The following is a 24,359-nucleotide window of genomic DNA, read 5'->3' as shown; positions in this document are numbered from 1 at the left end:
TGGGAATACCTGGTTTCCAATTAAAATACACTTTTCTTAATATTTTTTCGTAATACTTTTTCATTTAATTTTTTTTAATTCAGTTTCTTTTGTTTTTCATCCCTCGTTCTTCTGCTCTTCTGTTCTCATTTCCATATTATGTATTTATAATATTATTAGTTGTTCTTCTTCCTGTTTCGTGTTGTATTAATCTTAATTTGGTTTCAATTGCATTATTTAAGTATTACCATTTACTTATAAGTTTCGGTTTATAATTAGAATAATGAGCAAGTTTATATTAATTTATAATTAGTTTATGTATGTATGCGCTTTTCTTCTTCCTTTTTCTTTTTGTAAGTGTGTGTTTTGTTTCTTTGTATCTTAATAGTTAGGTTTTTCTCAATGCGTGAATGTTTTCCTTTTGCTTTTATTTTACTAATTTGTTAATAGTATTTCCGCTTGCCTTGTCTTTAAACTATTAGGTGAAATTCTTTGTAGACTTTTCCATACAAAATAACGTAAGCTTTGTCCATAAGTGTGTGTTTGTGTATCAATGTTTTTATTTAATTGTCGAAAAGAAAACAATGTTTTTTCGGCTTTTCCAAATTGTAAGCTTCCAAAGTGTCTGTCGTTAATTATTTAATTTTTATATCTTTTTGGGGGGTTTCTGGAATATACAGATATATGTATGTATTTATGTATATGATGAATTATATGTGTATACACAATTATAAGTATTTCTTACACCATTTTGCATTAAACATTTATATTTTCAATTCTCATAATGACAAATTTAATGAAACAACAATTTCTCTCACTTATTAAAAAGTTGCTTTAGTTTTTCGGCCTCAATATTTATATTTCAATGCCTCGACAACAATAACAGAATTTATTTACTTTGAATACTTTTATTGATAGAATGACTTGAGTTTGAAATAACGTTTGTTAGTCAGTAACTGTTCACTAATTATACATGAATGTATGCGTAGTTCTTTTCGTTTCGTTTCGTTTCTTTTTATTTAATTTTCTCTCCTTATTTTTTCACTTGGTCTTATTTTAAACACTGAATTTGGCAATTGAAAAGAAACAAAAATTAAAGAAAATCAACAAAAATCAAGAGTTGCAAATTAGGATAGTATTACTTCCCGGTAAGGTTAGTTTCTCTGTGTATGTGGAATGTCGGAAGATAGAATAGAAGGATCAGTGGTATTACGTGTTCTATATAGTATGTAATTGTGAACTTTTTTGTTTTTGTTATTTTCGTTTCGGTTTGCTTTATATAAACGTTTCATATAGAAAGGTGCTTGTATATAAGGTTTATAGAGAGCAAAAGTATGTTGTTTTTCATTATAATTATAGTTCATTTTTGTTTCGTTCGATTTGGTTTTGTTTTAGCAAAAAGCACGATTTCCAAAAAGCAAAAATCGCATTGTCAAAAATTTGATTTAATTCGTAAGTTAGTAATGGTAGTTTCGTTTATGTTTTTTTTTTCATTCCATTAAGACCAATAAATATTACTTTGGTTTTGCATTTTGCAATATACTCGTATTCATATGCCTTTAGAAAATTATGGACTACACATACAAACATTCGATTTTTTTATAAAAATAAACAAACATAGAAAATGTTGCAGAACATTATTACTTGTTATTTGTAGTTTTTGTATAGATTTTCGTATTTTTTCGGCTTTTTTGCTTCAATTGTATTTTGATATGGAATCTTTTGTTTTCGCAAAAAGTTAAATACATAAACATGTATATTAGTTTCGAGTTGAAGTTAGGTGAAGGAATTAAATGCAATTTTACAGTGGATTAGTTGCACGAATACAATGAGAGAGAGAGTGAGAGATAGAGCGGGGGAGTGATGGACTACCATGCTCTCAATGGATGATATGGATAGAGAGGGAGAACAGGTCGAAATGTGATCGTTTTTCCAATGTACTTTTGCTTATAGTTGTATCGGTATAATAACACTGTCTCTACTGTCCCAGCACACGCTCTCTCACATCCCTCCCCTGCCACCCTGCTATTTAATGTCAGTCAATGTCCTCAGCCATACACACATACTCACACACAAAGACACACTGATACAGATCAAGCATACGCAGACGTACTGCTTTCCCACATCACACAATCCTCGTCGCACTGCAACCATACTTTCATCTGAACCCTCGACATCGTTATCGTCATCGTCATCGTCAACGTTTAACAAACAGCTCTTAGGAGTACGACTTACAATTGATTATTATGTTTAAGTTGTGTATTCAAGTACTATTACATATTTATATAAATATTCTGCTAATATTTCATCTAATGCTTGTATGGATTTCGTTTCCGTTTGTTCTGTGGTCGCCGCTGACGCTGCTACGGCTCCTAACTAGCTAAATTATCTAGAACTCTATGTGTGTACGAATGTTCTCCGGGTTCGCTTCCATCTCTGCCCCGTCTGCCTCAGCTTAAAGCTGTGCGTACGAAGTAGAACGAGCCCCTTTAAATTGTTCATGCTTGGTTAATGAGTTTTCGAGTTAAATATATGATTAGCATACATAAATATTTACTTTTACTTTTATATTTGTATTTGTTTTTTTCTTTTTTCTTTTAGTTAATTAATAGTTATTGAGTTATAAATTGTTTTACTTTCTTTGCTTTGGTTTTTTTGTTAAGTATTTTAATGGAAGACATTTTTTATACAAGTTTAAGACACAGAAAATACTCTTTCTTTATATATTTTATAGGTTTGTTTGTGTCGAGTGTAGAGTGTTTGTGTGTTGGTGTGTGTGAGAGTGTAGATGATGTGATGATGTAGATGTGTGATTATGTACGTGTTTTGAGTGATCTTTCTTTATACCTCAAATAGTTTGCTTTTACTTGGTTTATCTGTTGCGTAGTAAAGAAATGTATTTTTTATTTTTGTTATTGGCCAAATCGTGATCGATATGTAAATTTCTTTAGATTAGAAGAACAGAAATAACATTAAATCAATAGTCATGCATATTTAATTTATACAATTCTGAAAGTAAAATATAATTTTATCTGTTAGATACATTTTTTTGTTGTTTAGCTTTTCTTTGCCACCGCTCCTGTTCCTTTTTATAAGAAATTATGTTTGTATAAAAGTGTATATAAAATAAATGATTATTTTTCGTTTGGTTTTTTGGGTTGTTTCGTTTCGTTCGCTGCAAAACTAATTGAATATTTGTTTTATAAATTATTATTACACACTAGTATATATTTATACTCGTACTCTTCATCATATTTGTGTTTTTATTGCTGTTCAAAAAAGGCTGTCACCCATATATGAACTCATTTGTGCAGATTTATGTCTGCGATATGAACTGTACTGTCTAAAACTTTGCTTTGCTTTGGTTTTTGTTTGGTTTTTGCTGTGATTTTGTTTTTACATTGCTGTCTGGTTGCTTTTCAAGTCTTCCGTTTGTTCAGTGAATTCTCCTTTATAGACTGTTTTGTTGTAAAATACTCGTACATAATACTTGATATCTTGTGCGTTCGCAGTTCAGTGCAAAATTGAACTCCATATAACTCTTCAAGTTGTAAGACTGACAAAAAGGAAAAACTTGTTCTTGAATGGAATATTTTTCGGTAGGAATTTTGTTCATATTGAATACTTTCTCATACTATTTACACAAACCGATTGACAGCATTTTTCCCATCATATGTTTAATTCAGTGAGTGCTCGTAATTATTTGCTTTTGCTCGTATTTGGGAAAATCAATAGGCTAAACTAGGAGGGGAGGAAACAAAGCTCGCTCTAGAAAGTATTTATGTATCCTTGACTAAATAATTTGATTTTAATTGTTCCGCTCCATTCCGCTTATTGCACAAACACATACGGAAATTGGGGTTTAGCTAACGATTTGTCTAATTGTGCACGGATATCCTCTCCTGCAAAATTATTGTCTACAAACATATGGGTATAAACTCGTTAGTGTAACGTTTGCTTTTGCTTTTGCGTATTTCTAAATAAATATTATTAATGTTTACTTTCGCTCTTTGGCCATGCAAAGGACGCCTTCAAATCAACAAAACTTAAATCCGTTTTCCTCTCCTTCCGAACCATTTGGATTACAGAAAACCTCAATCTCCGCGACTGCCGCAGGTCCTCCTCCTCGTTCTCGTTCTCGTCCTCGTGCCCGTTTAGTACTCATATCACGCGTTGGACAGCACAAAGGTCACCGTCACCATCAGAATGTGGGCCACGATTACCGAGATGGACATGTGACTTAGGTTGCTGCCACGCCCACATTGCTGTATCTCAATCTCCTCGGGATGGTAGTTGATGCACTTCCTGGGCCGGCGGCGAGCCTCTTGCTCCTGGGTCTGGCGCCTCGTGCTGCAAGCACCTAGAATGCCACCTCATGGACATTAATCAAAACTTCTAGGGTATGATAAGTCTGCCAAAAACTCACCCACAACGCCGGACTCCTCCAAGGGCTCAATGTCCAGCTGCTTGGAGCCGCACGGACACAGGGTGTCCACCACCAGCAGAATGAGATTGCTGTGCGGAATCTTCTGGACGCTGAACGGGCGCTCGCAGCCAGAGACGTGGCAATTGGTCAGTTTCCCCTGGAACAGAGATTAAATAAGATTAGACTTGGACGTACGTCTGTGATGTGATGTCTCTTACCTTGAGTGGATTGTTTTGGCCGCCCTGCGTTAGTCGCTCCGGCTGCAGCATGTAGAGATCCGTGCGCAGATCGCACCTTCTCGCGTTCTGTGGATCTGGAGCAAAACGTGGACCGACATGGGGCTTGTGCACCTTGGGAGGTGGCGTTGTGTACTCCTAGAAAAGAGACAGATGAGACTGGAACTATTCTTAAATAAATACAATCTTACCACATCTGCTGTGGTGAAGAACTCATCCATTTCCTGGTCCACTGGCAAGCCATAGTCATTGTCAAAATTGTCGTATTCATCAGAATAATTGTTCTCCACAAAGACAACATCCTCGTTATCATAGGTGTACTCATCCTGCGGCCAGGCACGCAGCCTTGCCGGCATAAAGGACAGCCAGGTGGCGCTCAGGGCCACCAAATGGTTAAAGAACCAAGAGCCCAAGCGATTTGGTTTCAGAATGCCACCAGCAGCCGTATAGGGATTGTCCGCATCGGAGCACACACCCTGAAAGTCGTTGACGGTCACTCGCTTGTAGATGCGATCCTGCACAAGCGAGTCCATAATGGTGCCATCGATCTGGCCAAAGAACTTGCCCGTGTGCTCCATCTCCTCGGAGATGATCACGAACCCGCTGTTGTCCAGCACATAGCAGTCCAGATTATCCGAGGCGCAGGTTCTCTTGCAGCCCGATGCACTCGCTGCGGTGCACTGAAATGGAAAGCATGCTCTTCAGTATAAATGTACAGATCACAAACCCACCTTGTGCACTCACAGTTGAGGTGATATTTATAAAGTGCTTGGCCAAGGAGTCGTGCTGGAATTGCAGGCCCACAACACCGGCCGGGGCCTTGTGGCCACGATGCTCCACGAATATGGCATGGGATGCAGTGACCAGAGTGGCGTTCGACTTGATGGCATAGCCCGAGCCAAAGGGCACACTGTACACGAAACTGTCCGGCTCCACCGCGTGCTGATCTATGGCCCGTTTATACCACGATGTGTCCATGGCCCTCACGTTATCCTCGCTGAAGTGGCTGTGACAGAGAAACACGGAATCTTGTTGAAAATCAATATCAAGCCAGGGAATCGTTGACTTACGGCTCCGGTGTGTCTTCGGGCCTCTTGATGTGATCAATCCAACGCAGGAGACCCGAGCGAGTGGCCACAAAGGAAGTGGCAACCAAAAACTTCGAATAGCCTTGCCTATGGGAAAGGAAAAGAAGGAACTTAATATACTCGTATTGATATAATTTTAATTGTCTTAGGGTCAGCGTTAAAGTATAAGTTTTCAGATAACAATTTCTAGGGGATTGTGTTCAAGCCTGCTCCGTGATGTGGCTGGTCCTCAAAAGCGATTGCATTGTTCAAACACTACTCGAACTTTGAACTCGATACAAATTACTCTTCCATTTACCTCTTGAGAATAGCCATCAATGTGGCGATGGGACTATAGAAATTGATCAAGTAAAATGTTTGTGCATTTAAAATTGCAATTGTAAATTAAATGTACATAAATTATTTGCAGTGGGGGAAAGAATATTTTCATTATGGTTATTTTGTATAATGTGTAGGGGGAGAGGGGGAGTGCAGAAATATAGCAAAGAAACGGAAAGTTTTGTTTTGCCATCAAAGAAAATAGAGTGGGGAAAATGTACGCAGAGAGAAAATGATTTTTGTGCTTTAGTGAAGTTTTTAAATAAAACAAACAATTTCGAATAATCAATAAAATAATGAATAAATTAATATTTTTAGTTGCTTTAGAACTATTTAAAAAAAAAGAAATTCTTATTACACTTTTATCCAACAACTGACACATAAAATAAATCAAAACTTAATTTTTTTTAATTTAAACTTTTTTTTAAATGAAAACCAATTAATTAAAACTATTTTTTATTATTCAAAAAAAGTTATAACCATTTATTTAAGAAGCTTCAAGTGTTCATGCCCCATTAAAGTGGACTTCAACAGAAGCGAAACCAAAACTTCAACTGAATTGAACTAAAAATATAAAGAAGAAAACTGATGGAGAACTTACTGCTTATCCTCCTTGCCGTTGGAGCTGCTTGTTGTATTCCTGTCGAGGCCATCGGTGACCATGGCATCACGGACCAAGCTCTGGATGAGGGTTCGATCGCAAAAGTAAGGCTCAGCCTTGCGAGAACCCTGAGCATTCAGATGCTGTGACCCAAAGTGGCTCGATCCGGGCGAATTGCCGTTGGAGCCACTGTGCATGTTGTGATGTGGCTGCGGCGACTTGGGTCGAACCTGGCATTGAAATGATTCAGAGATTATTGAGATGACATACAGCTGAGAACCCCTCAAGTACCCCAGCCTCAAGTTCGATTGCTTACCGACATCCACTTCCAACCAGGGCGTCCGGCGCGAGCCAGAAAATGTAATACCTGCTCCTCAGGTGACCCAAAGCTGGGCTCTTGATCGCGTGACGAATACTCGCCGGAGCTCTCGCGCTCCTTCTCCAAGTCGCTGACGCTATTGTACTCGCAGTACACCCATTCGGGATGTACGCGCCAGTTGTCTCCCTTAAAGTATTCGGTAACTAGAAGAGAGAGCGTTAGTCGAGGATACTTTGACGCGCATTGCAAGGATTAACTCACCATTGTTACGCGAATGCCGGATCTCTTGCTGGGAGACTAACTCATGGCTACCGTATTTCTCCGGGAGCACAATAGCCAGCGTGAAGGGTGTATCCTCGATGGGGCCATAGAAGTAGCGATGCGTTCGAGTGGAGACACGCTTGACCTCATCGTAATGGTTGAGGACGGTGAACTCGGTTTCGCCCTCCTTGGGTCGAATCATGTCACCGCGCATCTAAAAGGAAATATTTCTGTAGCTGGATTCTCCTTTAGCTTTTCGGCTTAATACACACCTCATTGAGCAGATTTTTGTTCATTTCCACGATCTCGTGATCGTTGCCAATTTCCGTTTCCGGCAGTTCCAACTCCGTGATGTCGACTGAGGCGTATTTGGGCTTGAGCTGATCGATATACTGATTGCCATCGCCCAGCGGACGCAGATCGGGATGGTAGAGCACTCGCCCATTGTTATCGACGATAAACGAATACGCATTCGGTCCCAGCTTGTGTTGGGGTATAACCTTGCGTATCTCTTCGATGGGCACATCGGTGCCCACAACGCCCAGCAGATTGGCAACGCGCACCGAATGGTTTCGTCTATCGAAGACCGGAGTTGAAACTGTCGTGACCAGGCGTCGCTGGTACTCCGAGTCCCGCCCCAGGCCGCCAGATTTGCCGGCCACAAACACGGGACTCCAGTGCACCGGATGATCCGCCTGGTACATGATCATGGGCCGGGCCATAACCAAAGCGTAGTCGATCACTTTCCGTCGCGCCTCCTCGTAGTCATTGATCTGGACGAAGAAGCCCTTGTTGGAGCAGGCCATGTCGTGCAGATTGCTCCGACTGCTCGAGTCGCTGCCAATCAGATAGGTGAAGATCCTCACGGGCATATGCGGCCAGTTGTACTGCTTGATGATGTCCTTGTGCGACTCCGAAGTGCTCTCCGTGATCAGCATGATGGCCTGGTTGCATTGACTCCCCGAACCAGATTGATTGTACTACGAGAGAGAGAGGGTTAGGGTTAGGCACATTACTCTGAGACGGGATGGATTATGGTTACCTTATGCAGCAGACTGAAGGCATACTCCAGGCCAGCTGTGAAGTTGGCCGTGTCCTGCAGCTTGATGGCCTTGACCGCTGACTTGATCTCCTGTATGTTGTCGGGTGTGGCACGAACCATGCGATCCTTAAAGCATGGCACGGGCGCCTTCACCACCTCCGAGAATGTGATCAGGTTCACAAAGTCATCTTCTCCAAGGGTATCCAGAATGTTGAAGGCCGTGGCCATGCCAAGATCAAAGGACTTCTCCGACATGCTGGACGAGGCATCCAATAGAATCATCTGAAAACCAAGGCAACGTAAGTTATTCAGTCTTTACTTGGGTGGAGGATATACTCACAATATCCTTGGGCGAGGAGGCGGCCTGGACGAACCAGTTGTGGGTGCGAAAGTCGTGAATGAGTTTGCTGCCCTTGGAGCCCTCGGGGGGCCAGGCCGTGCCCGGGAAGCGACGCAGGAAGCCCGATGATGAGCCAAAGTATTGCCATGACAATGCCGGATCTTGCTCTAAGTTGTTCTGGAACAGTGGGTCCAAGTGGGCGCTCCACTGCAGTGCCGACTTCACGTCCGCCTCATCCAAATCGACGCCGTGCGGCACCAGAATCGAGCTTAGACTGAGATTGACCGGGAGGCGTTCGAAGCGTCTCATGAACCGTATATCCATATGACGTGCTCCGTCCGCCAGCTTGCCATCGGCATTATACTCGTTGATTCGCCTCGCATCGTAGTGCTGCTGCGGTCCCCCCAGAGGTGCCTCTGCCTGTCCCTGGCCGTCCATCTCGGAGAGGGCCGCCTGCTCGGCCGAGTCCATCAGGCGCTGGAAGGAACGAAAGGAAAGGCACGAAAAGGATGCTCCCATCAATCCTGTATAAATATTTCTCTTTTACATTCCGCAGGGGCCTGGCAGGCGGCAAAGTTGGGCAAGTTCTTTCCCGCTTTATGCAATTTATTCTCTTGCACAAGTCTTAAATTGCACAAAGCGCAGGAAGAGTTTGCTCTGCTTTGCTCCGTTTTTGCTTTCTTTTAGCCAACTTTTAGTTCGAGTGTGTGTGCGTGAATGTGGGTGGAGCATCTCTGTGTGTATGGGTGGAGTGTAATTCAAAGTACTAGGAAATCGGTAAGGGGAATATCGAGAATGCACAGTGTGTTCAAACCCGACAGCCCAGAAGGTCTCTTCGAGCATTAAGCAAAAAGTTCAGATACTCACTTTGGTGGAGCATACTTTGGGGCATAAAAACACAAGCCCAAATCGAGTCATTAGGAACTTGCTTTTGAGTAAACAGCAAAATATTTACCAATAGATATTCCAACATTAATTTCGTGTGCATATTTTGTTTTCACAAATTAAACTTTGGTCCCACTGTATGCACTTTCATAAGACACAAACAAGAACTTTAGCTGCAGCGAAATTAGACTCAAAGTGGGGGCTGAGGCTGGGGCTGACTCTGGCTCCAAAGGAGCACAAACACCTGCAGTCATAGACGGTGGAGGGGACTCGCTCTTTCCAACAGGAGAAGGAAAGGAGAACGCAGCCTGCCTGACTGCACCTGAAGATGCTGCAGAGAAGAGTCGGGTTGCATGTGGGTGCATTGAAATAGTTCAACTACTAGGCAAAAAGGAAAGACATAAGAAGTAAAATAAAAATGCTTAAGCTTGAAGCTCTCGGGCATAGAATAGACCCAGTGCAGGCAGAGTCTGAAGAAGATTTCAATGTAAATTGGCTGCCGTTGGCCAAAACGCTGGCACCACGGGAATGTGTCAGCGGCTTAGACAAATGGCCACAGACTGGAGTATGGCTAGGAGGTAGACACCAGCACGTACCGACTCCAACTCCAACTCCATCTCGAACTTCGGCGAAAGAAAGTTGTTGCATTGAGAAGTTTATTTTTCAGGTGAGCTCCGCTCAGCCCTCAGCTCTCGACTGCTAAAGGTATTTGCACATTTTTCGAGCGTTCAAATTAGTTAAGGAGACTTAAAGTTTGGCCAAAAAGGTGTTGAGTAGCAAGCTAGTTAAGGCATTAAATAATAAACACTGCTAAAAGTGAGTCAATAGAATAAAGGGAGCCCCTGAAAGGGAGACTTGCTTAAGACGGTTAAGGTATGTGGGGAGGAACAATGGGTTGGAAGTTGCTCTGGGTGGATTTGGTGTACGAACAGCGCTCCGTTGTCATGGTGAAAAGCAGCTAAAAGGTAAGTAGTTGAAGCTGTTACGAAGTAGTTACCCCCTAGCTGGTCGAGTATATGCATGTTCGAGGAACTTCTTTGCTATGCAAATAAATATTGTCTAATAATCCCTAATCCTCCTTCTCCACATCCGAGAGTTTTACAGCCCAAGCGCACTCATGATTGGCAGAACAAATTCATGAATGTTTGCTGGAGAGGCATTCCCATAGACCCTTGCACAGAATTTCCAACATTTGTAGTCGCTTTGTCTAACATTCTGTACTTTTTGCGTAACATGGAATAGAACGGGAAAGAACTGAGCGGAACAGGGGAGCAAGCAAAACATGGTCTTGTACGAGTATTATGATATATATTTCTTGTACTTTTTTTTACAATATTATGCACTTATGGACTCCAAGTCCAGACAAAGGTCGGGGCAGCCTAACAGCAAAGAAAAACCGGAGAAGAGGGAAGGCAAAACAAAAAAAATGTCTCCGGCATAGAAAGGGTTGCGTGAATGGATGGGATGGATGGTGATGGTGATGGAAATGGGAATGGGAATGGAGGGCGTGAGCAATGCCCTTTCGCACACAATTCTCATTTGACACCAGCTGGCTTCTTTGCCCGTTTCGTACGTCTGTGCAGCTGTCGACATCTTAACATTCAAAAGCCAACAATGACAACGACAACGATGGCAGCGACAGTCAGGGACTGAGACTGCGACTGAGACTGGGACTGGGACTAGGACTACGAATGGTACTGAGACTGGTACGGAGGACGACCTGCTCAAATGTCAGCGGTATAGTGTCTGGGCTCTGCCGGAATTAGCAAAATGCAGCTACTTGCACGCAATTTCTTTGCAAGACATATGAAGAAGAAGGAGCTTGGGTGCCCAGGGACCCAGGGACGGAGCAGGGCTGAGGACTCTGGGCGTTGGCTGGAGCAACAGCCCGAAAGGATGCTGTGTGCGAAAAAAAATGTTGAGTAAAACGAACTCACATTGACCATTTGCCAAGTGAAAAGAGCCAGCCGAGTGATTTTCCACCCTCTGTGGATATTTCTCTGCTTCGTGGTTCGGGGTTCGTGGTTCGGGGAGTAATGCAAGATGTGTGTTTAAGCAACGATTTCAGTTTGAGACTGAGACTTTTCTTTTTTGGCTTCTTCCCTTTTTCCGTTTTGCTTGTCTGCTCAATATATTTGCCGTCTGAATGGACGTGCCAAATGTTGAGGCAATAAGTTTTGTAGCCAAAAGAGAAATTTATATTACGTTTTAATATCACTTTGGCTAAGTATTTGACGCTTTAACAGTGGCAGAATCCTTTCCTTGGCTGAGGGCTTTCCCCTCCTGATTAGCGAAGCAAGCGAACGGCGCTACCCCTTACATAAGTAGCCAAGTGAAGCAGCTGGCTAAGAGACTGACATCAAGTGGCAGCACCTGTCCCGTTCTGTTTTTCTCCGCCGCAGTTTGTTGGGTATTTTTAGCTCCAAGTGTGACAGACTGAGCTGCAGATGCGGTTTACTTAAAGGATTATTAACACCTTTTTGCCTGAGCCAAAAGCGAAACTCTTTGTGGCTTTTTGGTCCTCCCCCTGGCCATCTCAGACACTGATTTCCATGAGTCTTTGCGGTTTATCTTTTGCTAGTTTATGTTCAACGTATTCTAAGAGAAGTCTTATGTACTTCCAACTCAAGATCCATTCAAAACGTCTCTATTCGCTACGATATTCGCTACTGACAAGTCCCTCGTGGCAGTTGAGATTGCAACGCTGCACAAATGCCACCATTTGGAGCTGCCAAACTAGCGATCTCCTTCGCTTCTGGCAGGGCAGGGCAAGGCAAATGCTTTTAGTGTGAAGACATTTGCTTGCCACGTTTGCTGCATGTTTCTATTTAAGAGACTGGCAGAGTACTCGTGAGTATGCCCGATACACACACACACACACACACACACACACACATCTATCTATCTAAAAGTATCTATCTATCTATGCATGCACCTATCCATCTCTCTCTCTTTCTCTACTTGCCGCTGCCCTCCCTCTTGCACAATGTCAACGTCAAAGTGCAAGTGGCATTATAGCAAAGAAGTCAACAGTGAACAGGAAGGGTGGTGCGGTGGTGGGGTTGTGGGGTTGTGGGGCTGTGGCAGGGCGAAAAGCAAAACGACCAAAGCAGAGACATAGACAGAGAATGGCGGTGGACGGTGGACGGGGAACGGGTGACTGTGTGACAGCCTTCTTCTTTTTTGCCATTAAATGCAATTTTAAAGTAAATTTTTACTGGAAACCGAACGCAAATAAATGCTGTCAGCAACAGGACAACGGGCACAGCACAGGACACAGCTATTAGTGGAGAGTGGACAGACAGCGACAGGGACTGAGGGAAGGGGATTTGCAACAGAGTAAAGGTTTTAGGTTGCAGCGAGGCAACAACTGAGTTAAAACAGCATTGACAGGCGTTGATAGAAATCGAATTAGTGCAGGCATTTTCTACACGTTGCAACCTCAGCGAGTGCAAAAAACTATTACGCATACGTCACGTGAACACGAACAGAAAGTGGAGCTGTGGTCCCAGTACTGCAGCAGAGGTGTCGCAGTGGTAGAGGCAGGGCAAAAATGATATGCGTGTGGCATCTGCAGCTACCTTTATGTTTACAGGCAATTAGCATTTTAATGCCGCACCAAACAAAAGGCAACTGCAGGTGCCCAAGCGAATGATGCGAGGGCGATGAAAGGCGGTACTCGGCATCCCATAGAGAGCAAAATGAATACGAAGCATGGGCATGACGTTGATGGAGGTGAATGCGAGTGGCAATGTTAAAGCAAAACATTGGCCAACCCTGGCCTGGCCAGAACAGAACACAACTGAGAGGACACAGCCAAGGGGCACAAGGTGCAGGGTGCCGGGTGCCGGGTGCAGGCAGGTGCTTGCCTGGTCGCGCACGAGTTGGTTTTCATTATTTTTCATGTTCGACATGAGCGCAAATTGCCGGCAACAGGCGGTATGGGCCATCATAGGGCCACACCAGATCCAGTCGAATGAACAGAATGTGATAACTTTCTCAAGTAACATTTTAAAAGTGAGCTGAGGCATTTTTTTAAACCGGAACTTGCACTGAACATAGATTTTCTATTGCGTTTATTATTAGGAATTTAATTATAGTTTTCACATTGAAGTACTGGGACACGACACAAACAATTATTCAGTCAGGAAATGCGACTAAGAGCTGGATGTCATCCACGTCTGCTATGCTTCCTCTCCACGCAATCGAACGTTCCCTTCAAATTGTTCAGATCAATGACGATATTGCCGTTCTTGGTATAAAATCCTCCGTTGCATCCCTGAGGCGCTGCGACACAGCAGGCGACACAAAAGCAGGCAACCAGCAGTAGCAATACGAAAGTCCTTGAATCCATTTTCCACGCTGTAGAACTGTTCGTCTCAGTAGGCAAAGTATAACTGATTGCTCAGGTGACTAATGAGCGAGATTATATGCGAACTTAATCGAAACGGGAGAATCCCACAGTCAAGCTCGAAGCTTAAGAATGCGGCATATACTACGCAGATAAGCCACTTATATGTACATACATACATACATATGTACTCGCATGTATAATAGCAATAATAATGTATTATATTTATCAACTGACAAGCGGAAAAACAGGTCAAAGCGTTGCATTAATCGCTCCGCTTACCAGCTCAAATCTTTGCATTCAAAGGAGGAATTTCCAGATTAAAACTATGATTGGCTTCCTCTTATCTATTTTTTTGTCAGTAGCACATCAATTATGAACAAATTTGTCTGTCCGCAACCAGCACAATAGAGGCATGAAACCTGACAACAGCTGACAGCCCCTTCTGAGCGGCGCTACTGGCTTTTCAATCCGCTTATTGCTAGCCTGAAACCTGTATCTTTATTACATGATTATTATAGACTGGGCAGATCCCATTAAGTTGTTTAACAAATGTAGTATGTTTGTTTCTTATACGCCAAATCAATTGGAAAATTCTTTATGACGTTCTGGGAATTGTGTTTGTTTTGAGTAGGAAAAGCTCACTCGATCGGGTTGGCTCTAGCTTTGGCAAACTGATCAAATTCTTAAGATTATAAATAAATCTCTAAGCGCTCTATTAGGATTTTTTCATTCGAGCTAATACAAAATGTTTCACACTAATTTTTTCATAAATATCACTTACTCGAGTTTTCAGAAAAAACAAAATCAAGAGGAAATCTTAAGCGCTTCGAGGATACCTTTACTGACAACAATTACTGATTACTGAGTACTGAATTACTGGTTTTGAGGTTCCTTAAATTACTTATAAATTCTCTACATTCAATTTTTGCATTAATCAACTAATTTCATAAACTATCCTTGTGTTGATTGGCGATCTGCAAGGGTATACAAACTTCGGCGCGCTGGTTCCCTACCAGTTTTAATATTCTGCGAAAACTGATAAGCTCTAGAGCTATTTATAAAAATATTACACTCAGTGCCTGCCTCAGCTCTTTGCTGGAGCTGAGTGTTCTTCTGAGGCATGGTGATGCATTGTGGGGATCCAAAAGTCTGTGCAAAGTTGTAAGACTGCAACTTTTTGCTACTTTTCATCTGATTGTTTTGGAAATGCTTGTGTACGTAGGAGTTTCATCATCTCCATCAAATATATAATGCTGCAATTCGACTTTAGTTTCTGTTCGTTTACCTCTCCATCTGACCTCTAAAGACTCTAGAATTGAGTATGCATTAAAACGGAAGCCAACGCAGCTAAAATGGAGAGCGAACCTTTGTGGGTGGATGGGTCATCTTGATATTGGGATTTGATTTAATCTCGCTTTTTGCTCGCCCTGAGGTTTAAGTCTCTCACGTGCTCCATAGGTGGGTGTGAGGTGGACAAAGGTGTGTGTGTGTGTGTGTGTGTTTGCCATTTCATAAATGTTTCAAACATTTCCCGGTCAATCTTTTATTTGGCCAAACACAAAAGCCAGGTCGGAATGGTCGCTCCTCACTTTGGGGATTTTTCTTTTTTTTCCTTCTTCCTGTCGTTGTCTGGCCAGTCGCTGATTTTGTTGTTGGCTCTGTTTTTGATGTTGCCCCGTCTGTTGGTGTTGGTGTTGCTTTTGCTGTTGGTGTTGTTGCTGCTGTTCATGTGGGTTGATTTTTAATTAATGGTGCTTCGTATGCGTTTTGCGTCAGGGCCAAAAACTTCCGGCCAACAGAGGAGGGGAAAGGACAGCCAGCACCAAGGGACAGCATCTGCGTATGCTCCGTGCTCCATTCTCGCATGATATGTGGGTGCGAGCGTGTTGTCCGCAAGAAACCGTTTGCAAAAACAAACAAACCAAACGAAAGCCCCGCAAAAAAAAAATACGCATACAAAACAAATTTAATCGATATTTTGCGGAAATCATAAAAAATTATTTATGTATATCCACGCACTTGGCAACAGGGCTAGGAGCGGGTCAGAGACCCAGAGAACCATGCGGCAGCACCAGGCCCCACCAGGCGTCGCATTAAATCTGCCTTCATGCGTTGATTATAGCATTTAATTGTTATGCTGTGCCTTATTAATGATGACTGTACGTGTTGTTTGCTCGTTTCTGATTCGCTCCCTCAAGTTGTAAATAATTTCATAATTAAATTAAATGGAATTAAATTAATGCGAGATCTTGATGCCGCAGGCCAAACAAAACAATTTACCATTCGCGCAAGAGAGGAAAACTTTCCACCAGATGAATGGGAGTCTAAGGAGACACTTTGTGAGAACAATCAATCAAAATGCTGCAGCAGAAAAAAGAGCAATCGCTTGAGTTGGGGAGCCATTGGCATTTACAGCCCTAAACAGTGGGTCCAAAGCATGCGAAAATATTGCAAAACATTAATAAATTTCAGCGAAAAATATTTGTTTGTGAGTTTAAGTGGGAGATCAGCAAAAAGTGTTGCTGATCTTCTGATCTTTCGCCGAATGTTTCCAATGTTTTTTGAAGTACTTTATTTCCTGATAAATGCACAAAAATGGAATACGATTGCAGAAATGTCTTAAATATGTCGTTGAATCAGAAATACGAGGAATCTTATCAGCATGTGATTACTATAAAAGCCGAGAGCAAGGCCCCAAGTCGATCAGTGTGTTTTGGTAATCTACGCCAGTAATGTCAAGAATCAAGGATCTGCTTTCAGTCGCTTTGCTGCTACTGTCAGCAGGCGGAGCTCTTGGGAAGAGCTGTGGCAACTCCCAGAACAAAGTTTGTGTGGCGCGAATTTTGTGCGACAATGGAGCTGTCATCACGGACGGACACACATTGTTTTCATACCGTTCATTGCTAGACGGCAATGAGGGGTGCGATGCCACCGAAGTCTGCTGCTCCATCGCAGATAGGGTGAGAGAAGCTGCTGTGGCGATTGTCATTTGATTGCTCTCTTTCAGGTGAATAGCCCCGTGGTTGGGGTAGATGTTGCCACTCCAACCGAATGTGGACATCGCAATGAACAGGGTCTGCACTACACCATGACCGATGCAGCGGATGTGGCCCAAGTGGGTGAATTCCCCTGGATGGTGGCACTGCTACTCAAGACGGGTAACACATACTTGGGTGCTGGAACACTGATTCGATCAGATGTGGTGTTGACGGCCGCCCATGTGGTGGCGAATGCCCAAGCAGGACAGTTGATCGTCAGAGCCGGCGAATGGGACTTTAAAATTGAAACTGAATTGTATCGGCATGTGAATGTTGATGTGAGGCTCATCGAAAGACATTCGGACTTCCAAGTAACGACGGGAGCGAATAATCTGGCACTGCTCTTCCTGAGTACACCACTGAAGACGCAGCCCCACATCTGTCCCGCGTGCCTGCCAACAGCGAACAAGATCTTCGACCACACCAGATGCTTTGTCAGCGGCTGGGGCAAGATGACGTTCGAATCCAACTCCTACATGCATATATTGAAGAAAGTGGAGGTCCCCGTGGTGGATAACGCGCTGTGCCAACAACAACTGAGGCGATCCATCCTGGGCAACAGCTTTATACTGAACCCCAGCTTCCTTTGTGCAGGCGGCGAACAGGACAAGGACGCGTGCACAGGCGATGGCGGAGCCGCATTAGTCTGTCCTTTGGCCAACGATAGAGGACGCTATGAACAGGCTGGCATTGTCAGTTGGGGCGTTGGCTGTGGAGCGGAGAACATTCCGGCTATCTATACAAATGTCGCCCTCTTCCGACACTGGATTGATCAGAAGATTGCGGAAAAGTCTACGGTTTCAGACGTATCCAGCTCTGGGGATTGGAACCTTGCAGCTGCTGGAAGATCACGCACAGCTGCAACTAATTTGGGCTGGGAATGAGGTTGAAAAAATGTTACATACAATTACGTACGAAAGTTGAGGTAAGTGGGCGGTACACATCCACCAAGATCAAAGCGAAACGCTTTACTTATCGCCAGGCCAATAACCTATCAAACGACTCCAACGACCCAGTAATGATTTCACATTACAATTCTGTGTAAACTCTGTTAGCGTTATGAATAATAAAAGCTTTCTGTCGCTGATAATTGGGAACGTGAGAAGCTGATTAGAAGGTCAAACGTCAAGAGAGACCAAGCAGAATCAGAGCAGAAGAATAACATGAAGCTTATATTGATTCTACCTACTGCAATTCCAAATCGTTTTACTAATGGTAAGCGATCCCGCTACCAGGACACAACTTCCCAGCGACGATTCCGCACAATCAAGCCACTGTGCACGGAACTTGCTCCGTCGCCTGCTGCAAATTATTCCCACGGTAAACGAGGTCTATTGATACTGAGAGACAGCAGCCAGGGGACGACAGGGCACAGGCAACACTGGCAAGCCGCAAAGAGAGTGAGCAGCAGGCAGCAGCAGAATCAGCGACCAGGACCACAACACCGCACAAGAGCGCAGACAGAGAGAGAGGGAGGGAGAGGGTCAGAGATGATGCGAGGCAAGTACTTGGCCAGAAGCACGGGCACTTGGACAGCGGGACAGCAGCTCACGCACTCGCAGCAGCTGCGGGCGCCATCAAAAACTTCTGCTTGTGGCTGGGCGCACTTTAATTTCAATTTGGCGTCGACCTCTTCTGCGTCTCCTTTCTCCACTGTTTGGAGTCGGAGTGCCCACACGGCCCCCCCATTCACGAGCTTCAACATCACCGCAATGAGACTTGCCCCACGGCAATTTATTGTTTTCCACTTTACGCCGGAGTCCCGTCCACGTCCCAACGGGCAGGGCGGTGGACCCGTTCCGTTGTCCTGTCTCGTCCCCTTGTGATTGTTTTGTTGTGTGTTTTTTAGTGTCCTCCTTAAATTCGGGAGCGCCCTGCCTGCCCCCTGAGGATTCAGCGATTGAGCCACTTGTCAATTGTAGGCACATCAGAGGGAGAGCAGCGAAAGGAATCGCAGCGGCAGTCGCAATCGGAATCGGAATTGAGGCGGGGGATCCACTTACCATGACAGCATTACGCTTGAAGTCCATAAAGTTCTTCACCTCGGCAGCCAGTTCACGCAGCAGGATAATGCCGTCCTTGCGCTTCACCTCGATGTCGTTGTCCTTGAATCGCTGCAAAATGAACAAACGAAAAGGCAAATATTATTTCCAAACATTTCTCAGTACATTTTATTGCCGTCAACTATAAAACCGATGGGCCTCGAGATTCAGTACACCAAAAGAGGGTCAAAGGGGTCATAAAACTTTGGCGCTTTGGTTATTGTCCAACATAAAATTGTGATGTACTTCGACAAGGAAGGAATGGAAGCGGTTTCTATGGCTGCAGGCAACTTCTAAATTGATATTGAATTGATTCTAATGCCTTTTATTAATTTAATTAGAAATTCATTGGCGGTACGCTGGGCTCCAGGCCATTAGGAGAGTTGCTAAAAAAGAGTTGGGCGAGCAAAACGGTACGGGAGGAGGACTGGCACATTTGGCCCAACCATTTGTTGGCATTAGCAATGGAATTAAACTATATCTTTTATATGAAGCCACACTTTTGATCAGCAAATTCAAGTTAACTATAACAACAAATTATAATTTTAAATATGTTTATTTATCCTCATCTTCCAGATCTTCCTGGCAGCCATTAAAGGATAGATAGAATGGGTATGGATATGGTGTTATCTTTTACCTTCAGAGGATAGACGGATATCTATATTTTTACCTCTTCCATGCTTATGATCACCATCGTTCTCACTCTTTCGCCTTTCCCTTTCGTACTGTCAAATGGTCTAATTAAATTTCACATTCCATTGCACTCCACACTTTTCTTAACCAGAGAAAGAGACACGCACACATTCTAGTTGGAGATGGTAGCCGAGACGAGACACACATTTAGCGGCTAAGTTAATGGCTTCAGAATTTTGCTTTGATTCTTCCAAGCTCCCACACACAATGCGGCGCCCACGCACCCAAAATGGGGGAAGTCCTCTCTTCCATTATAATGCTTTTGCCATTGAACGTGTTGTCATTTGTTTTAATGGAAAATTCTGATGAGTTTTCTTTTCTTTTTAGTCTGAGAATTCCCATAATCATAATCGAACAATGAAAGAGGAAGCAGGCAGCAGGCAAGCAAAAAAAAAGAACACTTTCAGACACTGGAAGCAAATGCATTTTATGACTTTTTTATGCATTTAACTGCCACAAATTAGCAATTTTGAAATGAAGTTAAGTCGAGGCAGGGCCACGCCCCACGACGAGCACACATACACGCACACAGATCGACACATTTGCCAGCCCATTTCAAATTGTCACTTATCAAACAAACTGTCAGTTAAATTATATTTTTGCCCATCGCATTTGTAACCATCAACGTCGCTGCATACCCCAGAGAGAGAGAGAGAAAGAGAGAGAGAGCGAGAGACAGAGGGAGAGAGGGTTAGAGCCTCAGTGTGAGTGTCTCTGTACATGTCTCCGGCGAATTAATTAGAAAACTTTTCTTAACTGATTCAGTGCCAGCAGCAGAAGCAGCAGCAGCAGCAGCAGCAGCAAAGGAGAAAGCTGCTCGTGAATACTTAGAAGTACACTGGAAGACAAAGTACGAAGGCTATCGCCCCCATTAAAGGCTACACAAGAAAAGTAAGCTATCTGAGCACTCCTAAAACTAAGATGCCAATGCTTGAAAATAATGCTTGAAATATCCATAAGAAAACTCGAAACATCTTATAGATGCAGCTGCTGATTTTTCCAGGTTTTGTTCCTGTGTACTCCATCGGTGCGGGGTGTGGCAACCCACACCAGAGAGCGTGCAAATATTTGTGGCTTGAGCCGAAAGGCTCCCATGTTCCATTTGCCTTTTACGAGCTTTTAGCTCTGTGTGTGTGGGGGTCTGGCCGCAAAACTAAAACTGCAAGAAGAAAACTCTTTGAGGCATTCATTAGTTGGCTAAAGAAAATGTCACACACACACACACACACGCACATACACATGAAAGTTTGGAAAAAAGAAAGTATCTCTCTCTCTCTCTCATTTTCTTTTTCTTGGAATACCCGTCTCTGTCCCAGTTGTAATCCATTGAGCATTATAAATTCTACACGAGGATTTAAAACGCCCAAATTATGTCGGCTGCTGCACTTGGCTTGCAGACATTTCCGCCCAAAGCGGCAAGAGGGGCTGAGACAGAGTAGCCTCCTGAGAAGTCTCCTCAGGATATTAGCAAAATTGAGCTTGGCAATTGGATTGCTTGTGGGTAGACTGAAAAGTCCCTGGAAGTGATTCGAAACGAGAACGTAATTGATTATGGCATACAAAACGGCAGGAAATCGATTTCGAAATTGCATTGGCAGTGTGTTCCAAAGTTAGCAGATTGCAAGTCCTCAAACTGACTAAATTCTAAGCCAAAAAACATGTAACGAAATTCTAAATATAGACCATAATTGTGACTATTAAGGATTATGAGTGAAACGTGAATACGGTTAATTTGTAAATGTTTTTCAGTTGATTACAAATTTTGCAATAAATTTATGAAGGAAACATTTATTTTATTTATTTACTTTCCAACTTTTAGATTGGGCAAACAACTTCCATCAGCTCCAATAAAGATTTCACCGCCATAATGATTTATAGCATTTGAAAAACCATTAGCAAAACTATTGCCAAATCAAAACAATAATGGCCGATGGTTAAAAAAAAGGAAAAAAATGCGTGGAGGGGCGCAGCAGTCGAGTAACAAGCCGCAGCATAAAAAAAAAGAAATTAAACAAAAAAAAATTACGTAGAAACACGTTTTATATGGGAAAAAGAAAGCGGACCGGAGCCCCCAAGATGCTAGCCGTTGCAGTGGGCGTGTGGTGTGGGGCAGCAGTGGTAGCGGCCACGCCCACAAAAACCTCACACAACTTTTATGCGATGGCAACATTTTATAAAGCAATTTCCACGAGAGCAACATCGAAATGCAATGCACGCCTGAAGGACACGCGCGTATGTGTAGAGTGTCCCACTGCGGAGGAGGATGGGAGTCGGGCGAATGGTAGATGGTGGATGGGTGGGTGCAGAGGACTTCCATATACAATATGTATACAATATGGCTGGGACTCGAAGGGGGCGAGCGGTTGCAGCAGCCAGCAGCAGCAGCAGCCATAGAAAGTTTTTCATTTTGCGGTTGACTCTGGAATTCGAAAATGTTGCGCAAGGCGAAGCCCTAAGGCGGACCGCCTCGTACCCATCGCTCTCTCCCTGGGTGCGTATGCAGCTGGCGCAAAACTTTAAGTGGAGCAAGGACAGCTCGGCAGGATGGGATCACAGGGGTTTCAGTTGGGATGCAAGGAGACTGAGCATTCCTGAGCTTTGCTGGCCGTGGCTTCTGCTCCTGTTGAATTCCGACACAAGTTAAGCAGCTTACGCACGCAGGAGTAGCTCCAGCTCCAGCTCCAGCACCAGCAAAAGCTTCATTCAGCTGCAGCATCATCTACCTGATACACTGAGAGAAACAGAGTAGCACTGAGACAAGAAATGTTTCAAAGGGCGAAAGGTAGCTCGAGCGAACTGCTCCAAGTGTATTTGAGCAGCGGAGCCCCTGGCTTGCTCCTGGCCTGCTCCTGGCTGACTGATTATGTGCTCAAGGGTCGGGGAAGCCCGGGACTCTCTGTCCTGCCCTGGTCTGGTCTGGTCTGGTCTGGCAATGCGCTAATTAGATTTTAATGAAGATGTCGCTGGCACCCTTCTGGTGCGCCCGTCCTCTCCTGTTGCCAGACCCTCCCGAGGAGGGCAACAATGTCTCGCATCAACGCGCATGTTTCCATGTGCAGTCAGGCGGAGATTTCTTTTGCAAATTTCTTCGCATCGCAAGATTTCTGCTCAGCCCCAGTCCGCCATTTTACAATATTAAAGTTAATAGTTTTTTGCCCACTGCAGCAGTTGGTTAGCTTTTTCTTCTGTGCGTGGACTTTCTCCGATTCTTTCCGCATCACGAAAGCTGCATTTAAGTTTTAATTAGCATGTTTTTCATGTTTTAATTGCTAGGTAAAAAAGTTACTTAGTTTTTATGGCTTTCGGGAAGAGGTCTGGGCAGAAGGGCTTCTCTCTGCCAGCTATAATTGCCTTGTGGAGAGGCTAGCAAGGGTAGTGTTGCCAAACTTCATCAAAAGTCAAAATCATAGATCTAAAATGTAACACTGGAAGGCTTTGTGCGAGTTTCACAATGATTTGCTTTGCAATCTAATCATAATTAGAATAATTATTCATAAAATGGAAGCGCAAAATGGAGCGCTTCCAAAATTGTAAATTCCTTTCCACAGAGAATTAAACGAGTTTTTAGGAAATGTTTTGCTGCATGATTTCGTGGTTTCCCATGAGGTTTTGCTTCATAGAGTGAAATCAACTTTAGTTCTCCATTTGCATGTAATGGATGTACCCTCAGAGGATTTAATCAAATTAAATATTTAATTTGCTTTATACTTTCATTAAGGATAGACCCCAAACATCCGGCTACACTCCCATTCCAGGGCCAGCGCCAGAGCCAGAGCCGGGGACGGGGCCAGCCCTCACTTAACATTTGTTTGCTCCGGCAGCTGTATGTCATGCTCGCATTTTCGCCACCAAACGACAACGACAGACTTAAATATTTGCATAGACAAGCACTGGCTGTATATATACTCATGCACATTTACATACATACATATGTACATATGTATGTATAAAGTTCCCACCTTCATCAGAGGCAAAGCAGGGATGTGGTTGGTTGAGTGTGAGGGTCTGCAACCCAAATGCATTTTGGACCGCATAAAAGCCAGTGGAGTAGCCTCCATGAAGGAGTGGAGCTGCCCTTAGCCATTTCGGTAGCTCTACCGCCCTCAAGTGCGTCGCCGAGTCGACGCCTTGATTTACGATTAGTCTCTTTACAGTCCGCAACACTGTTCGCCACACACTTAGTTAGCCAAACACACAAAACCAACTCGATCCGTCTGCCCCCGTGCCATCCCGCGCTCCGTCTGCGCCGCACCCCAATCCCTCCACAGACCGTAAGCCCATTGCTTTGGCCTTTAACAAGGCCTTTGTATTTGTCACCAAACCCGGGAAATGGAGCAGAATCAGAGCGTGGACTCTAAGTTGGTTTGTGGGCAGAAGCAGCAGGAGTCGGAGTACGAGTAGGAGTGGGAGTGAGCAAACAAATGACCGACAATCTGCATTTTAGTTTGTAGCCTTCGAAAAATTATAATTGCTTAGACGCCCAACACAAAACACAAAACACAAAGCCAAGGAAAAGGGCTGGTGTACAGAATCGCAGTTGTTTTTTTGCCGCGAGTACCACGCCTGAAGATGGAGACTGAAAAATATCATTACACGTTTCAACATAAGTTAGAAAAAGCTTATTGAATTCTGTTTTGTTAACAGAATCATTATCGCTAGGGATTCTATTTATGAATCAGTTTCGTGGCTTAAGTGCTGAAAGTTCTAAAGGATTTCCAAGAACCTAAACGTGTTGAA

The 24,359-nt window shown here is 43.6% G+C and overlaps 2 protein-coding genes across 3 annotated transcripts in view; both read right to left on the bottom strand.

Annotated features, from left to right (window-relative positions):
• Positions 1-1,149: 1,149 nt before the first annotated feature.
• Positions 1,150-24,359, bottom strand: part of LOC117902773 (voltage-dependent calcium channel subunit alpha-2/delta-3) — a 34,596-nt gene continuing 11,386 nt past the window's right edge. The window contains exons 3-16 of one of the 2 annotated variants that reach the window (XM_034814366.1): positions 18,891-19,001; positions 8,611-9,087; positions 8,271-8,552; positions 7,501-8,208; positions 7,229-7,442; positions 6,965-7,170; positions 6,649-6,878; positions 6,028-6,060; positions 5,712-5,816; positions 5,386-5,647; positions 4,833-5,321; positions 4,624-4,779; positions 4,406-4,562; positions 1,150-4,339 (exon numbers count right to left, since the gene is read on the bottom strand). In XM_034814366.1, coding sequence (XP_034670257.1) covers positions 4,146-4,339; positions 4,406-4,562; positions 4,624-4,779; positions 4,833-5,321; positions 5,386-5,647; positions 5,712-5,816; positions 6,028-6,060; positions 6,649-6,878; positions 6,965-7,170; positions 7,229-7,442; positions 7,501-8,208; positions 8,271-8,552; positions 8,611-9,087; positions 18,891-19,001 — 3,624 coding nt within the window. In that variant the 3' untranslated portion in view covers positions 1,150-4,145. The remainder of the gene's footprint in view (positions 4,340-4,405; positions 4,563-4,623; positions 4,780-4,832; positions 5,322-5,385; positions 5,648-5,711; positions 5,817-6,027; positions 6,061-6,648; positions 6,879-6,964; positions 7,171-7,228; positions 7,443-7,500; positions 8,209-8,270; positions 8,553-8,610; positions 9,088-18,890; positions 19,002-24,359) is intronic. The other variant, XM_034814367.1, reaches the window with a different exon arrangement.
• LOC117902776 lies at positions 13,555-13,923 on the bottom strand. The gene has a single exon (XM_034814372.1). It carries the CDS (start codon positions 13,847-13,849, stop codon positions 13,667-13,669), a length of 183 nt encoding a protein of 60 aa, XP_034670263.1. The 5' UTR covers positions 13,850-13,923; the 3' UTR covers positions 13,555-13,666.

Source organism: Drosophila subobscura, chromosome U (genome assembly GCF_008121235.1).
Source record: "Drosophila subobscura isolate 14011-0131.10 chromosome U, UCBerk_Dsub_1.0, whole genome shotgun sequence".
NCBI classification, from domain to species: Eukaryota; Metazoa; Arthropoda; class Insecta; order Diptera; family Drosophilidae; genus Drosophila; species Drosophila subobscura.
The sequence above is the reverse complement of the archived record's forward strand: the minus strand, read 5'-3'. Positions and strand labels throughout refer to the sequence as shown.